Below are 17,224 nucleotides of genomic sequence, written 5' to 3' on the forward strand. Positions count from 1 at the left end.
GATGGTGTAGTTGTTCACCGTTCCACAATCCAGCGTACTTTGCACCAGGAAGAGCTCATTGGAAGGGTGATGTGCAAAAAGCCTTTCCTGAGTGTTAATCACAAGAAGAGTCGCATGAGGTATGCAAAAGCACATCTGGACAAGCCAGAAGCATTTTGGAACAAAATACTGTGGTCAGATGAGACCAAGATTGAGTTATTTGGTCATAACATGAACAGGTATGCATGGCGAAAAAAACACACTGCATTCAATGAAAAGAACTTGTTGCCCACTGTAAAATTTGGTGGAGGATCTATCATGTTATGGGGCTGTGTGGCTAGCACAGGTACTGGAAAACTTGTTAAAGTTGAGGGCCACATGAATTCCTTACAGTACCAGGAGATTCTTGACAAGAATGTTCTAGAGTCAGTCACAAAGTTGAAGCTACGCCGGGGTTGGATTTTTCAGCAGGACAATGATCCTAAGCACCGATCAAAATCCACCAAGGAATTCATGCAGAAGCACAGGTACAATGTTCTGGAATGGCCATCCCAGTCCCCAGACCTTAACATCATTGAAAATGTATGGATTTATTTGAAGAAGGCTGTCCATGCACGGAGGCCAAGAAACCTGACTGAACTGGAGACGTTTTGTGTGGAAGAATGGGCCAAAATACCACCTGCCAGGCTTAAGGGACTTGTCTGTGGCTACAGGAGGCGTCTACAGGCCGTTATTGCAGCAAAAGGAGGCAATACTAAATATTAATGGAATTATTTCTTAGGGGTGCCCAAATTTATGCACATGCCTATTTTTGTTTGAATGCACATAAACATGTTTCTGTTTGACCAATAAAAGTTATTTCACTACTGAGATGTTTCTGTTACCATAAGGTATAACATATGTTAAAATGAAGTTGCTGCTTCAAAAGCTCAGCAAGTGACAAACTGATGCAGTGGTTTTCCTAAGGGGTGCCCAAACTTTTGCATACCACTGTATACACAAAAAAAAGTAAAATAATAATTGGAATAAAAAGTCAGAGTGTAGTATGTAAGAAAAATGCTAACATAATAGTGAAAAGGTCACACATAGTAAAGTATGTCATAAAAGGTCAAAGTAAAGTATAACATCAAAGAAAGTAGTAAAAGATTCATTGTATAGCCTGTCAGTAAAAAAGGGTCATAGTATAGTTTGGACAAACGGTCATTCCAAATGTCATAGTCAAATATAACACAAATTATCACTGTTTTATTCTATTTTCACCAGACAATAAAAATATTACTACTACTACTACTAATAATACAAATAAAAGTAACGTGAACAAATAATAATAAACACAATGAGAGGAAACAGCGCCCCCTGCTGCGGTGACAGTGTAACAACCGAGTGTTTTTGCGGGGGAAAATGAATGAGGGAAAACAGGAAGTGGTTCTTGCCAACATTTTCTCCGCTGCTTTCTCAGTTGAACCTGTGATTTGTATTTTCTGAAGTTTATCGGGGTCTCCTGCAGCAGAGGTGTTTGTGGTTCTGCAGGTCGCTCCGGTCTGTCACTCATTCATCGCAGGGACCGGGTCTGGCTGCAGGGTGAACTTTGCTCACACTCACCCGGCAGGCAGCGTCCAAAGGTTTCTCAGCGTGGTCCTTGACGTTTAACGTTGGACTGCGAGGTGTGCATCATGGAGCTTCATAGTTATATATTACCAATTTAATTGTCTTTCATTCTTTATATCATTAACTTTTTAATGTTCCAGATGGCTGCTGCATGGCAAAGTGTCCTGTCTCTGCACCAGAGGATAGTAGACAATGGAGGTATGATGGTTTTTATTATTATCATAAAGCCTACAGTTGATTTTGCTCTGGGTTTCCAGCAAACGAAAATAATGTATTTTTATGTGGCAGAAGAGATTCCAAATCCATGTCCGTCCCTCTTTGTGTGTGTGTGTGTGTGTGTGTGTGTGTGTGTGTGTGTGTGTGTGTGTATAACTGTTGCAGATGTGCTCCTCAGCTTGCCTTCACAATGACTTCTTTGTGGCACGACACAATACAAACCCCCTCCCACTTTTTAAACGTTATTAACCTGTTACAGTGATGGACATACAAGAGCAGGATTAACTGGGAACACACAGCAGGTCCTCTGAGCTGAACTGAAACGAGACAAACCTGTAAAACGGGGTTTCCTTTACATATTAAAGGGGCTCCATTATGCCCATCTTCTGGTTCATGTTTGTATATCGTGCCTCTACTGTGTAACGTTTACATGCTTTTAATGTCCTTGCTTTACTTTCTGTCTGAAACAAGAGCCCAGTCTGATTGATTGTAATTGGTCAACCACTTAGAGATGTCCCGCCCCTTAGCCAATCAGGTACAATGGAGTGCTAGCTAATAGAAGTATCAGTGTTACATAGTGATGTCATCATTTCCAAGAAATAAACATAGGAGTCCAATAAAGGCGTTTCAGGCAGAGGGTGGGGGAGATGAACTTCCACTGGAGGGAACTTCACAGCCTTTGCAGACCCTTTACATGCACACAAACGTATTTTACACACTACACGAAAGAGAATATCCCAAAAGGCATAACGGGGCCTCTTTATTTATTTAGTAAAAGGGCCTTTCTTATGTTCCAGACAAGAGGACAGACCCGTGGCTGCTGGTCTACTCCCCGGTCCCGGTGGCCATCATCTTCCTGCTGTACCTGTGTGTGGTTTGGGCCGGCCCTCGTCTGATGAAACACAGAGAGCCCCTCGACCTCAAGGGCATCCTCATCGTCTACAACTTCTCTATGGTCGGCCTGTCAGGATACATGTTCTATGAGGTGTGTTTGTCCTGGTCAATCATGAGCACAGTCATCATGGAAAAGACGCTTCTGTTCTTTGATAAAACAGGTGATCTTTGTAATGTTTAATATGATGTAATTGTATCGTTATTTCCCAGTTCCTGGTCACATCCTGGCTCTCGAACTACAGCCTCCTCTGTCAGCCTGTAGATTACAGCAACAGCCCGCTGGCAGTGAGGGTAAGGAAGTGTCTCAATACACTCATTCACTCACCTTAATGTGCATGCAGACGTTTGGTCTATCACAAGCTACATGGAACATCATTTGCAGTAAAACAGACGGCTGACTTTTGTTTAATTTAAAAGATAAAACATGCATTTAACTTTATTTTATTGTAAATCTCACCTTCCTCTGTTGATACCCTCCTCCAGATGGCCAAAGTCTGCTGGTGGTTCTTCTTCTCTAAGGTCATAGAGCTCAGTGACACGGTGCGTATTTTAAAATGAAAAGATCCTACTATCTGTAAAATTCAGAAGGCAGAGTTGAAACGATGAAACATCTCTTCTCTTTGAGCAGCTGTTCTTCATCCTGAGGAAGAAGAACAGCCAGCTGACGTTCCTCCACATTTACCACCACGGCACCATGATCTTCAACTGGTGGTCCGGAGTCAAGTATGTGGCTGGAGGACAATGTGAGTCAACAGTCGTTTATATATAAACAGACATTTTTTATGACTTTGTGAATCGACATTGTTATTTGAAGTGGAGCAAAACTTCTTTTCATTGCCATGAAAAGAAGTTTTGTTTGTGAAGTGACAGTATATGTTAATTCACTATGACTTCCACTGTGTTGATTATACAAACACATGAAGGAGCCATCCTATTGCACTGGGTGATATATTCCTATATAGGCATTGTAGTGTACTCTGAATCAATCCATCATTGACGGTAACAGATTGCTGTAAATGTGAATTATTCCACAGGCAATCAGAAAATATTTAACATGAAAGTATTTCTTTGCGACTCATTAAGATCAGTATTCTCTCCATCATCGTTGTGGTCTCATGCTATCTCGTCCCATTCATAGAGTTTATAACAATGGTATATATCAAAAGCTCAGTTATGGGGCTGTTTACTGGAAGGAATAAACAATAAGTCTAATGATACAGGGGTTACAGTACGATTCAATACATTTCCTTATACTTCAATACTGTAAGAAAGGTGATGTAGTGCAATTTTTGAATCTAATTTGAACAGAAAGCATAAAATATGAGTACAAGCTCTATTTTCTATTAAATCAGAACAGTGGGATCCGCTTTTGCAACTTCCACAGTCCCCGTAACATCCAACATGCTCAACATCTCTTTTTGTGCAATCTGAGCCACTGTCTTCACATCTAAACTATGAATGAGAAATGTATTCGCCTTTTTCTTTTAATCCATAAAGCACGAAACCTAACGTCATGATACGAAATGTGTCCATATTTTCTTACAATCCTCACCTCTCTAATGTTACCGAAATGCTCTAGAAGTACACGGTTAAACTTGGTAACGTAATTATCTTATTGCATCTTTGTACGCGTGTCAGCTGCCTGTCAAAATCATACTCAACATACCTAACTCAATTACTATCAGTCCTATCATTTGTTATAGGACATGTTTGAATAATGTGTACTAACTTAAATAAATGAATGAAACCCATTTCTTACTGCCGCTCTGATCCCATCCCTCTGTTTTCATCCCGCAGCATTCTTCATCGGCCTGGTGAACACCTTTGTCCACGTGGTGATGTACTCTTACTACGGCCTGGCTGCCCTCGGCCCTCACATGCAGAAGTACCTGTGGTGGAAGAGATACCTGACGTCTCTGCAGCTCGTGAGTAATCTCCGATCTGTATGAGAGGAATGTGACTGTGCTTACGATATGTTTCTGAGGTACTCTGATCTGAACCTTTCCCCTCCAACAGGTGCAGTTTGTGCTGTTCCTCCTGCACACCGGCTACAACCTGTTCACAGACTGCGATTTCCCCGACGCCATGAACATGGTGGTGTTCGGCTACTGCGTCACCCTTATCGTCCTCTTCAGTAACTTCTATTATCAGAGCTACCTCAGCAAGAAGAAGCAGAAATGAGACGCAGGGTGAGGTGTCCTGTGTCTGCAATACTCACTAATCTCCACTAGACAGAACAACATACTGACATTTTTCCTCAAGGTGCTCGTGATTTTATATCTTTATATTGAGAAATGACAAACATTGAAATGAAGGCTGCAAACAAACTTAACACTTGATAATAAAGTAGTTCTTTTTCTTTTGAAGAAGTAAAGAGAAAAGTCCAAAACTATCAGATGGAGGGACACAGTTAAGCTACAAGTCGCGCTTGATCGTTTACTTCATACCGACATGTTCAACTAATTTGAAGCATTTGTGCATTTTTTATGTATTCTCTATAAAGCGTCAACAGGACTAGATTGAAGTCTAGCATATGGCTTTACGTTTATTTCCTCAGTTGTGGGCAAATGTTTACAGTAATGGTCAGTGGTGGTGTGTCTATAATTCCTGCATTTGAAATGTTTCTGTAATGGTCCCAGTTCAGTTTGCTCTCACAATAGAGCTAGCCTATCATGCGACATTGTTAAGCTACATTTGAGGCAAATAAGTGGGTCAGCTTTACTGTAATAAATTCAACAATATTATACAGCATTTTTAGAACTTGTTTTTTCTTGATTACCCATAATAAAGTGTTGCTGTTTCAGTCACTTAAAACACCTTGGTGAGGCAGTGGTTTGTGTTGCTCTGTGAAATGTGTTGCATACCACTACGATTATTTGCACACAGCACCAAATATAGGTCTAAAGAAAAACATAGCAAGATTAAACTCCTGCTTTAGGAGAGATATGCTTTTACCCCAGTAATGCCCATTATTACTTAAGTTATTTTTAAATATTATAATATTTTTAGGGTGATTTTGCAACACCTGTATAGAGACTACAGGTGAGAAAAGGCCTCTTTGCTTACTCTGGCGCATGTTAATCAATGTCACTGTCCCTGTTAAATAAAAGAACACATAAATACATTCTAACCCTTTTTTGTCTTTGAGAACGTACGATACACATTACCTAACATAAGCCCTTGAGTCCATCGTGTCTGCAGTCCCTAGGAGATTAATGACATTAAAAGAAAACACACAAGCATGAGCAGAATAAAAACACGTAAGCACAATTGACTCACGATTGCAGCATATATAAAGTTACATATGCCCAGTTTAAATTTCACAACGCATTTGGAGAGCTAGCCACTTAACCTGGTTCATGAGTAACTGCAGTATTCATAGACAGAGACATACACCACACATCTCTACTGTTAAATTCTCCTCTGCTCTGATACTGTCTCTCTCTTTACCACACACTCAATATGGACTCTCTATGCTTTGTAACAAATGCATCAATTGCAACCACACCCATAGGATTCAAACTTGATTTACAGGAAGACTGACACCATAAATGTGATATTTTAGAGCCCTGACCAAAGATGAACAAACTCTCCAATAACAGATTGCGTTTCTAGAGGAAGTGGATCAGATGATAGGGCTGAAATCCAGCCACAAAATAGTCATGTGATCATTCACTTTTTTATTTTTGTTTATATTGAGCAATGACTGCTTTAAAAAACGGTACACTTTATAATGCATGGGTTGATTTCTTCCATTATTGCAGAACAAATGAGTGGAAACCCTCCAGAGAAAAATCCAAAACAACTAAAAAAAGATTGCACTTTGAGATTAGTTTATAGATTTTAGTTGTGAAATAGGACGAAAGATTATATAGAAACAATCATGGATAGGAGAGAAAGGACATTTCGTTTCCATTCCGGAGTTTCACAGTATTTGTTTTTATGTTTGTCTAAAACCCTGGAAGTGTGCCTGTGGTTATTAGTAACCGCAGCAGAGAGACTGAAAGCTTCTTTTTTTTTTGCAATGGAAACCCACTTCCGTGAACGTGCTAATGATGTGTTGAGACACATGAGTGTGATGTTACGAACTATTTTGGTTCCTTTTCATAATTCATTGAGTTTCAGAGAATGTGAAAGGCAGTATGTTATTAGTAGTAGATGTAGTTGATTGATTCATATTGTGTATCAATAATCTAAATCTGCACCTCTGAATAAGTACATCTGTGTGTCTAATCTCCTTTCACACTACATTATATTTCGTTTTGCTGACGCACCTATCCAAAGTGACTTAGAATAAGTGCACTCAACCATGAAGATACAATCTCAGAACAGCAGGGATCCTGCGGGTACTTTAGCTTTCAATAAGACAAACCACTCTTAAGTGCTACTGCATCAACTTCCTACAAACCTTTTTTGTATTGATCTACGTAAAGAAGTGAGGTGTTTTGTTGTTATTATAATTATATTTTTTTGTATTTTGTATTATTATTATTATTATTATTATTATTGTTATTATTATTATTATTATTATTATAAGCATGATAATAATAATTATTATTCAAATTTTTGTTACTATCATTATTTGTATTTTCTATTATTTTTTTGTATTTAATTGTATTATTATTATTATTATTATTATTATTATTATTATTATTATTATTATTATTATTATTATTATTTTAATGGCCACGTTGCAGTCGAAACAGTTGGGTTTTCAGTATAGTAGTCAAGAGGGTGTTTTGTTGTTTGTTTGTTTGTTTGTTTGTCTGTTTGTCTGCTTGGTTGTTTTTGAGTATAAAGTGTAATAAGATGCATGAACTAAACAAATGCTAAGCAACAAATGCAAAGTAGAATCTCAGAATGGAAAGTGGGTCAGTGTTTTGCAGGAAACAGCGCCCCCTGCTGTGCTGCACACACAACAACAGACTGAACTCATAAAAGAAAAAAAGAAAAAAAACTCAAAGCCGAGACAATCAGGAAGTGATTCAAATGTGCTTCGTACTTTTTCCGCTCTCTTGCTCGCGTGCCGTGAGTTTCTGTCGGATCAGTTTGGATTCTCCGCGTGCTTCTGGGGTCGCAGCTCGCTCAAACTCTCTCCATTCATTGAGCGCAGGGAATACATCTGGATCAGCTGCTGCGCGTGGAGCTGAAGCTCGCCTACACTTATCCTCCATAAAGTGACCTTAGGTGGTCACTCGACTCCACCGGTTTAATTCTCCATTGCAAGGTGTGTATCATCGGTGAGTGGATGTATGTTTAAATGCTTCAGATTGAAGTGTTTTTAAAAATGTTTTGTAATGTTTAACTTTATTTTGGAGTCTAGATGGCCTCTGCGTGGCAAAGCGTACTGTCTGTTCACCAGAAGATAGTGGAACATGGAGGTATTTAGTGATTTATTATTCTACATAAAGGCCACAGTTCAGTATAAACAACAAGCCTGTGTTCATTCTGTGTGTGTGTGTGTGTGTGTGTGTAGTTGTGTGTCTGTGGGAGTTTGGAGATGCAAATGTGTTTCCCTGTTTGTCCTCACAATGACTGCTTTGTGGCTTGTCACTCGGTTAGCCACCATGACCAAAAATGGCCTTTTTTATATCTTAATCTCACCAGATTTTGAGTCAGACTCTGGTTAATTCACTTAAAACACACACAGGTCATCTGAGCTGACCTGGAACAAGACTTGGCATTTCCTGTAGAGACTAAAATAAATCAGTGCAAATCAATGAAGCTCTCAAAACTTGTAGTCAGACATCTGTCCTGTAGTCTTGTATATCTTGATATTCTGACTTAGTTCACATAACCATAATTACAACTAGTCATCTGAGTAGCAAAATACTGACTTCCTGTGCAGATTACATAAAGATCAGAACTGGAAGTTTGGTCAAATTAAGGCAGCTCATAAAACTACAATAAGTAATAGGTCTGTAATTCTTTCTAGAGATGTGTCTTGTAATAGATGTCTTTGGATAGTGGTCAACCTGTGTGAGTATTAGTCTACCTGAGCAGGTGGCACCTTGTATAGCAGCCTCTACCTTTATGAATGAATGGGTGAATGCTGAGTTGTATATGTTATAGCGCTTTGCGGGGTTGTAAAGCACTGTAAAAATGGACATCCATTAACCATGCATTTACTATATAGATAAACGTACGGATGCATGGCTGCTGGTCTACTCCCCGGTCCCGGTGGCCATCATCTTCCTGCTGTACCTGTGTGTGGTTTGGGCCGGCCCTCGTCTGATGAAACACAGAGAGCCCCTCGACCTCAAGGGCATCCTCATCGTCTACAACTTCTCTATGGTCGGCCTGTCAGGATACATGTTCTATGAGGTGCGTTTGTCCTGGTCAATCATGAGCACAGTCATCATGGAAAAGTAAATTCTGTTTTATGATACAGGTTGAGCTTGATGGTGTTTAATATGAAGTTCTTGTATCGAATTTCCTAGTTCCTGGTCACATCCTGGCTCTCAAACTACAGCTACCTCTGTCAGCCTGTAGATTACAGCAACAGCCCGCTGGCAGTGAGGGTAAGGAAGTGTCTCAATACACTCATTCACTCACTTTAATGTGCATGCAGATGTTTGCCCTTCCATTAGCTACACATTGAACATCATTTGCAGTAAAATAATCCTACAAAAAGTGTGAAACTCACCTATTTCTGTTATTTCCTCCCTCCCAGATGGCCAAAGCCTGCTGGTGGTTCTTCTTCTCAAAGGTCATAGAGCTCAGTGACACGGTGCGTATTTAAATAACATGTTTTGTATTGTATCATGGAGTCAAATGGAGAAATGGAAATAATACAAATTCTCCTTCTTGATCAGCTCTTCTTCATCCTGAGGAAGAAGAACCGGCAGCTGACGTTCCTCCACATTTACCACCACGGACCCCTGATGTTCAACTGGTGGGCGGGAATCAAGTTTGTGGCTGGAGGACAATGTGAGTCAACTTTTCGTATTCATTTACTGTCAATGACATAAAACACATGACCTTGTGGATGTAGATAAGTCTGGTGTAATTCTATGTGTTACTTATCATCCAGAAAAAGCCATAAAGTGACAAAAACCAGCAATAAATGATCCCCCGACAGGCATTAGCCATGACACAGTAACTACACATTCCAAAACACACTTGTTGATATTCTAGGTCTAAACATTTTTTTTCAATGTCTGAAATCGTAAGAGGGGAGGTGTTACGTGATGGTCAGGTTCTGCCAGGTCTGTATTGTTCAGTGTCTCCTTTAATCTCCGTCCCGTGGGCCTCTGAGCTGCTTCCCGTCGTCACTTTGTGTCTGGTTCTTCCAGACTGGTTTCCTCGAGGCACATGTAGTTTCGTCACCCCGTCCACCAACCTGTCTTTCATGACATTTCTTGTGACATAGGACTTTTTTTTCCCGCGGAACTTTTAGAGACCAATCTTTCTTGACCTGCTTCACTGTTAGTACTTATATTAGTTATTTCCAAGGATCTAAGGAGGATTTACTGCAGTTATGTCACACTTTAAAGGACTGAATGCAAATGTGACTGCGACGCAATACACCTGTAGGCCGAGTGCATTTTTGGAATTTCCACTCTTGAGGAATGTAAACATCAGCATTAAACAAAGGAGGCGCTCCTTCCATTTCCCGTAGTGGTCACTCCCAGGCGCGGCCCGGAGGAGCCTTCAGAGTGATCCTCTTAGAGGCCGCCACACTTCAAACAGTCCCACGCTTACAGCAAGGGATGACTCTACCTCTGTTTCATCACACGACATACTTTTTAATTATATTTTTTATGAATGACTCTACTCTCTTTTTCTTTCACTACGTTCTATACTGTGACTTTAATAATATTTTTTATTAAATACTTTTTTTAAAACTACATATTTACTTTGTGTTTTTAACTATATTTAAATTTTACAATGACTTTTTTACTGCATACTTAACGTGACCTTTTTAATTATCTTTGTTATGAATGAATACATACTGCAACTTGTTTACTACATACGATGCTGTGACTTGTTTAATTATATTCTTAACTAAATATTATATACCCAGACTTTTTTACTACATACTTAACTGTGACTTTAAAAATCAATAAATGATGAATTATTATATACTACTACTTTGTGAGTTATATTTTTGATCAATAACTAACATTTATATACTGCAACGTTTTACTACATACTAACTAGAATCTTTATGAATGGATATATGCAATGACCTTTTTATTAAATACTATATACTGTAATGAAACTCCGTTCAGGCTAAGGCTCAGGGAGCTGTACACCGGATCAGATGGACTCCCTGACACCGTGTCACTCTGTCCTGTTACTATCTGCAGAGAGACTGCTTTAGGCCAAATCCACTATCAGGGTCATACAAGACTCAGCTGAGAGGGACTGTAGAGCCCCAGGCCGCCTGCCTTCAGTGAGAGGAGAGGCATCAGCTCAGATGCCTCGAAATAAAACTAAAAGGCCACATTGAAAATCTGTATCATATATCATGACTTCTTTACATTTGACTTATATCTTTTATTAAATACGGTACACTATGATCTTTGACGACATACTATACTGTGACCTTTTTTATTGTAATGGTATTAAACACTATGTACTTCTGTATATATTATGACTTTAAACAACAAACCATACTGTGACTTTTAAAACGTATTATTTTGAATGAAATCCTTTAAATGATGACTTTTAATGACACACTTCAACTTTTTCACAGCTTACTGTAGTGTTCTTCTGTTTAGAGACAAAAATAATGACTTTTTTATGACTTTTTTATGACAGTAAACAGACTTTTGATTATTTATGTTATGCATACTTTGCAATTACTATTTCATAAAATGATTAATGATGAAATATATTTTTACGCTTTTAACATGTCTTTTTATTTTGTGACGTTATACTAAACAGTTATTTTGTTCTACGAATAATCATTGAGTAGGATCATTTCTACGCGATGACTAATGACTCTCGTTATGATTTACTCTGCTGATATTTCACCTGAACGTTCTTTGAGACACATTTTGTGATTTCTTGATTATGCATCATTTAATTGCATAATTGGATGATCTTATATAAGACCTTTAATGACATGCTCTGTATTTTCTCATGACCTTTTAATGATATACTCAAATTAAATTATTTGAAATAATTACGTGATGTAAAAATGACAGTTTTTGATACTTTAGTGTTACGTTTCATATTTAAAATATATGCAGTTTATACAGTGACCTTTACCGATGCTTTTATAATACTGGAACTTTTTTTAATGACAAATTCTTAATGCTTAATTCTCCTTTTTTTTTAAGACTTTTTAAGACTTTTTTTACCTAATTTAAATTATTGTAATATTTTTAAATCCATTTTTTACATGTTTTTTTTATGGTGTGTTACGATTGTCGCACGTCATGTGTTATGATTGTGACATACCAAACTATGACTTCACCGTCACATTCCAGTTTTATCTGCTCTACTTTACAACAGCCCTCAGAGTCGGCCTCATGCCAACACTGAGGGCTGGGCTGAGCTGTTGGAATCACCCTGAAGTCATTACATCTGTATTTAAGAAATGTGCAGATACTCTGTCAACTATTTCTTTCTTATATTCCAGCATCAGTAACAGGTTTATTCTCAAGCAGGCTAACACATAATTTGCTTTGGTGTAAATGGTACAGAAGGAGGAATACGTTGTAGAAAGTAGAAAATCAATTAAAAACTGAAAAATCTAAAATATAGAGAATATTTTCACAACATGTAAATACAGAAATAATTGAGTTCAGTAAAAAATGTGACAAAAATATAACTTGGATAAACACTTTATTCATCCCAAATTGGGAAATGATTTTGTTTCAGCAGCAGTGTCAAGCATTACACAAGTTAAACATGTTTAAAATGAACAGTAAGATACAGATGTAATCTCAATGAACATTTATATATAATACAAATAAAGATTGACACTAGCTGTGGAGAGCTGTGCAGATTAATAGAGGTAAGGTAGCTTTAAACAGACATCTGCAACAATATTCTGAGGGATGTGCGGGACGCTGTATTAAAATGAAAGAACTTGAGGAACTTTTTCCACTCGTGTTTGAGAAAGTTCAACAACTACAGTTACCACATGTTTAAAACACAAGATATTTAGAAACTATATCACTTTTTACTGATCATACATCTTCAGTAGGAGCATAACATCTTAGAAGTGAGTGCTAAATAACAAGGTTAAGACATTTGGAAATACTAACGGATATAATAACACGGAGATTCTGTTCTTTTTTGGGATTTACAAAAAGAAAAATGACCACCAGCAATAGTATTACACTTAAGCTACAGGTTTTGTCGCCTCCCTACGGGAACGCCCTTCAGCTTTACACTTCAACAAGGAATGCTGAAGGAGGATGCTTGTAGTTATTAGTTTCTTTTGTGGTGTGAAAGAGTGTTTCCTTAGCCACTGCCAGGGTCTGAGGACAGAGGGGGTTGTATGCTGTAGAGATCGTAAAGCTCCCTGAGGCAAATTCATAACGGGGGATTTAAATAGATTTTGAATGTTTGTTATAATGTAGTTTAAATTAGAAATAGACAAAATGAGACACAAAAATAAATGTCATTCAAAGGAACAAAGTAATTTCTGTACTTCCTTTAGGATCATTTATTCACATTTCTCATCCATCCTCGTGTTCAAATGCTATCTGATCCGTTGCATAGATGTTTTTTTATTTAACAAGAGCTCAGTTAAACTTTCTAAAAAGAGGACTGAAGTGCTCTGAAGCAAAATCCTAACAAAACATATTGGCAACGTGAGATAGAAAGAATGGTGCAACAGTACACAGTTTGACTGTTTCCTCACATGTTAAAACTTGCTCCGGTAGATTCTTAATTCACTCACTTTCAGATCGTATCCCAGTGTTTCCCAATCCTTTACTGCAGGGCACGGCTTTTCTAGATCCAAATATGTTAAAGGTCACTCGCGTGTACCAACATAAAAACACTTTCAGACATGTCCTTAGAAATAATCGGGAAAAATGTTTGTAATTTATTGCATAGAAGAAAACGGATTACCTGTAATATCAGTGTGACCTTTAAAATACAAAAAAAATAATACTGCCTTCTTTCCACCCTCTGTCCGAAACCAGAGCGCAGTCTGCTCTTTTTGGTTAGCTGACCGGCTCTGTTGTGATTTACTCAACCTTTTAGATATGTCCCACCCTTTAGTCTATCACGTACAATGTGTTGGAGCGCTAGCCAATTGAAGTGTTGAAAAGTGATGTCAGTATGTTCCTGAAGTTAAAAAAAGACCCGAGTCGAATGATGGCGTTTCAGGTATAAGGTGTGGTAGAGAAACTAACTCTGGAGGTATCTTTGGGAGCCTTTGCAGACCATTTACATGCAGAAAAAACTATACAACACACTACAGGGAAGGGAAAGCCACAAAAGGTTCAACAGTTCCTCTTTTAATAAAGGATGCGAGTACTTCTTCCAACACTGGTTTTTCTTCTGCAACATAAAACTTGTAGACTTCCTGCTGTCCTTTATCCGTTATACCTCCAGGCCTCTTTGTTTTGATCCCCAGACTTAACGTGTTTTTATTTCCTGCAGCGTTCTTCATCGGCCTGCTGAACACCTTTGTCCACGTGGTGATGTACTCTTACTACGGCCTGGCTGCCATCGGCCCTCACATGCAGAAGTACCTGTGGTGGAAGAGATACCTGACGTCTCTGCAGCTCGTGAGTAATCTCCGATCTGTATGAGAGGAATGTGACTGTGCTTACGATATGTCTGTGAGGTAATCTGTTCTGAACCTTTCCCCTCCAACAGGTGCAGTTTGTGTTGTTCCTGCTGCACTCGGGCTACAACCTGTTTGCAGACTGCGACTTCCCTGACACGATGAACGCCTTGGTGTTCGGCTACTGCGTCTCCCTCATGATCCTATTCCTTAATTTCTATTATCAGAGCTACGTTAACAAGAGGAAGCAGAATTAAGAAGTGTAGGACACACTGAGGCTTCATGAGAGCAGCTGACAAGTATTGTGTCAGCTCGAGGGATTTTTTTCCTGCCTGCAGTACTCACTAGCGTCCACTAGAGGGAACAACACGCCCACAGTGTTTTTGTCATGGTGCTCATTATCAAGTGTCAGAATTGAACATTGTATATTTACCAGACGTGTGCTACTAAATGTCATTTGAGGTTTTTGTATTTGATATTGTCAAATTATATGTTTAAAAAAGAGAAACATCACGTGATCATTCAATTATTTATTCCTTAAATTGAGAAATGACAAACATTCAAATGATTGCTGTAAACAAACTGTACATTTTATACATATAATAATAAAGTAGGTGGGTTTCCTTCTGCATTATTGCAGAGTTAATGAGTTCAAACCCTCCTCCAGAGATAAATCAAAAAAAGCAAAACACTTAATGACAAAGTACAGAAATGCAAACACGTTTTTTTCCACTGCTTAAACAACACGGCAACATTTTATATATACTCTTTTCTACACTTCAGTCTGAGACGGATTGAAGGATGTAGATCAGAGATAAAACACAGGAAGAGGAGGGAGAGGACGTTTCCTTTCAGTTGCTTTGTTTCGTTCAAAGTTAATATATTTACGCTGAAAAACCTGCATGTGTACATGAGTTCTAGATGTGATTTAAGAATCTAAGAAATAAAGCATTTTTGATCTTTAAATCGACTGAAGGGCACATATTGTTTTTTATATCTTGATTTTTCAGCTTCTTTGACTTTGCTAATAAAAGGAGACTTTGTGTTACTTCTTTGACTTGTGTCATTCATAAATTGGAAGAGCAAGAAGCTGATGCCAACATATTAATTACTGGAGAATGTCATGTTAAAATGATTCATTTAGGACAAGGAAATTAATTTTTGGACACATGCAACCTCTGATGAGACATCCCTTTTTAAAGCGGTCACAGATCTTAAAAAAAGGGAAAGTATTTTGAGCAATTTGTCATCATTTAATCACAATATCTCAAGTTAATCACATTGCAGTTTATTTCTGTTTCATCTCACTGGTTACACATCCATCCGCAGCGTAGGATAGATCAAGGTATAAATTATGTAGATATTCAGAGTGACCCATATGTTAAAAAAAACAAACAAGAGGAAGTAGAGAAGGGGGATCCAGCTGAGAGGATGAAGGACTGCAGAGTGTGTGTGGTGAAGCGTGTCCTGCTCCAGTGTTGCTCTAAGTCTCTGAGTAGACGGAGGACATGTGGCTCAGGCTGCGGTCGAAGTTTCCCACCTGGAAGAAAATGTTTTCCTCAGGGCTGGAGGAGAACTGACACCCTGCGCCGCCCTGGAGCTCTTGCGTCAGGTTGAAGCCTGCGGAAAAAACATTAACAGTAGTTTAACATTTTATTAAGAGTATAACTCTTTTATGGTAGGGTGTAGGTTAAATTGTCCTCACCTGCAGTGCCGGTGTTGCTGGTGGTCATGTGGAAGCCGTTGTGCTGATGGGAGGCGTAGTTGTCTGCTGGGACGTGGACCCCGCCGACCGTCTGCTCCATCCTGTAGGAGTCCCCGAAATGGAAGCAGCTCTGAAAGCTGCCCTGGTATTCTACGGATTGAGATGTGTCACAAACAAGTCACATTACAGTATGTCATTCAAAATCTCACTGTCACCAAAATCTCTTATGAAAGTCATAGCCCGGTATGTCCTGAAAATGCAACAAAATACAAGTCATAGTATAAATACCTAAAAACACAGATATACAAGACAAATCTCATTTCAACAACTTATTCAGGACAAATTGAGGTATTGAAGTCAATTAAACATGCTAACAATTCGGCCTAGTGGCTTTCAAAAGAGCAATATTATAAAATACATGTAAATCATAATGTATGACATAAGTAATAATCAAATAATCAAATAGTCTGTCCTAAAAAAGTCTCAATGTTTGTCATAAATTCATAAAGTAAATGTCACATAAATATAATAAAAGAACAAATAATAGTCCATCTAACGAAGTCATAATACATGTCATATACAAAGTCATAGTATATTATGTCAATGGGATAAAAATGTGATCGTATAGTTTGTCATAATAAAGGCGTAAGTTAGGAATAAAAACTTTTAAAAACTGCAATAAAAATAGTTTTAATAAGTCAGAGAATCATATGTTTTAAAATGTCATGACAAACTATTTCTTATTACTATTAAAACTTGTATAGAATGTCTGAAAAGATGATAGCTCAATGTTTTGAGTCTATCTGTAATAAATAACAGTAATGTATAAAGCGCTTTAGCTCATAAAAAAAGATTTACTTTTCACCAAATAGTACGATCTATTGTATATATTAATTCCCCGACATTTTAGGACATTTTTATACCTTGGATATCAAAAACTACATTTGTAAAGACTCTGCTGGGACCCGGGAGGGAAACAGGACTCAGACCTGATGGACTGCCACCAGCGGGCGATGGTTTCTATAATCGGTTAGCATCCGCTCCATCTGGATGAAACTAAAGGTGGATTTCAAATTATGACAATGCTATATTTGTGCTCCTGCTCACAGCGCCAGCCCCCG

General features: G+C 38.3%; 3 protein-coding genes across 4 annotated transcripts in view; 2 read left to right on the top strand and 1 right to left on the bottom strand.

Moving 5' to 3' along the window:
* Positions 1-1,369: 1,369 nt before the first annotated feature.
* elovl8b (ELOVL fatty acid elongase 8b) lies at positions 1,370-5,514 on the top strand. Its single transcript, XM_063891678.1, has 8 exons — positions 1,370-1,643; positions 1,728-1,785; positions 2,601-2,788; positions 2,908-2,988; positions 3,181-3,237; positions 3,326-3,440; positions 4,495-4,622; positions 4,714-5,514. Exons 2-8 carry the CDS (start codon positions 1,728-1,730, stop codon positions 4,876-4,878), a joined length of 792 nt encoding a protein of 263 aa, XP_063747748.1. The 5' UTR covers positions 1,370-1,643; the 3' UTR covers positions 4,879-5,514.
* Positions 5,515-7,665: 2,151 nt separating this feature from the next.
* Positions 7,666-15,446, top strand: LOC134869251 (very long chain fatty acid elongase 4-like). The gene is made up of 8 exons (XM_063890736.1): positions 7,666-7,924; positions 8,021-8,078; positions 8,834-9,021; positions 9,138-9,218; positions 9,371-9,427; positions 9,513-9,627; positions 14,272-14,399; positions 14,491-15,446. Exons 2-8 carry the CDS (start codon positions 8,021-8,023, stop codon positions 14,653-14,655), a joined length of 792 nt encoding a protein of 263 aa, XP_063746806.1. The 5' UTR covers positions 7,666-7,924; the 3' UTR covers positions 14,656-15,446.
* The window catches only part of LOC134869249 (zinc finger protein GLIS1), a 77,370-nt gene continuing 75,486 nt past the window's right edge, over positions 15,341-17,224 (bottom strand). For both annotated transcript variants that reach the window (XM_063890735.1, XM_063890734.1), the window contains exons 11-12: positions 16,104-16,253; positions 15,341-16,018 (exon numbers count right to left, since the gene is read on the bottom strand). In XM_063890735.1, coding sequence (XP_063746805.1) covers positions 15,882-16,018; positions 16,104-16,253 — 287 coding nt within the window. In that variant the 3' untranslated portion in view covers positions 15,341-15,881. The remainder of the gene's footprint in view (positions 16,019-16,103; positions 16,254-17,224) is intronic.

Source organism: Eleginops maclovinus, chromosome 9, assembly GCF_036324505.1.
Source record: "Eleginops maclovinus isolate JMC-PN-2008 ecotype Puerto Natales chromosome 9, JC_Emac_rtc_rv5, whole genome shotgun sequence".
In the NCBI taxonomy this organism is placed as follows: domain Eukaryota; kingdom Metazoa; phylum Chordata; class Actinopteri; order Perciformes; family Eleginopidae; genus Eleginops; species Eleginops maclovinus.

Coding starts and splice junctions, on each gene's coding strand:
- elovl8b (XM_063891678.1), top strand. CDS start 1,728: ATGGCTGCTGCATGGCAAAGTGTCCTGTCTCTGCACCAGAGGATAGTA. Junction 2,789..2,907: donor CAGGATACATGTTCTATGAG/GTGTGTTTGTCC, acceptor GTTATTTCCCAG/TTCCTGGTCACATCCTGGCT. Junction 3,238..3,325: donor TCATAGAGCTCAGTGACACG/GTGCGTATTTTA, acceptor CTCTTTGAGCAG/CTGTTCTTCATCCTGAGGAA.
- LOC134869251 (XM_063890736.1), top strand. CDS start 8,021: ATGGCCTCTGCGTGGCAAAGCGTACTGTCTGTTCACCAGAAGATAGTG. Junction 9,022..9,137: donor CAGGATACATGTTCTATGAG/GTGCGTTTGTCC, acceptor CGAATTTCCTAG/TTCCTGGTCACATCCTGGCT. Junction 9,219..9,370: donor ACAGCCCGCTGGCAGTGAGG/GTAAGGAAGTGT, acceptor CCTCCCTCCCAG/ATGGCCAAAGCCTGCTGGTG.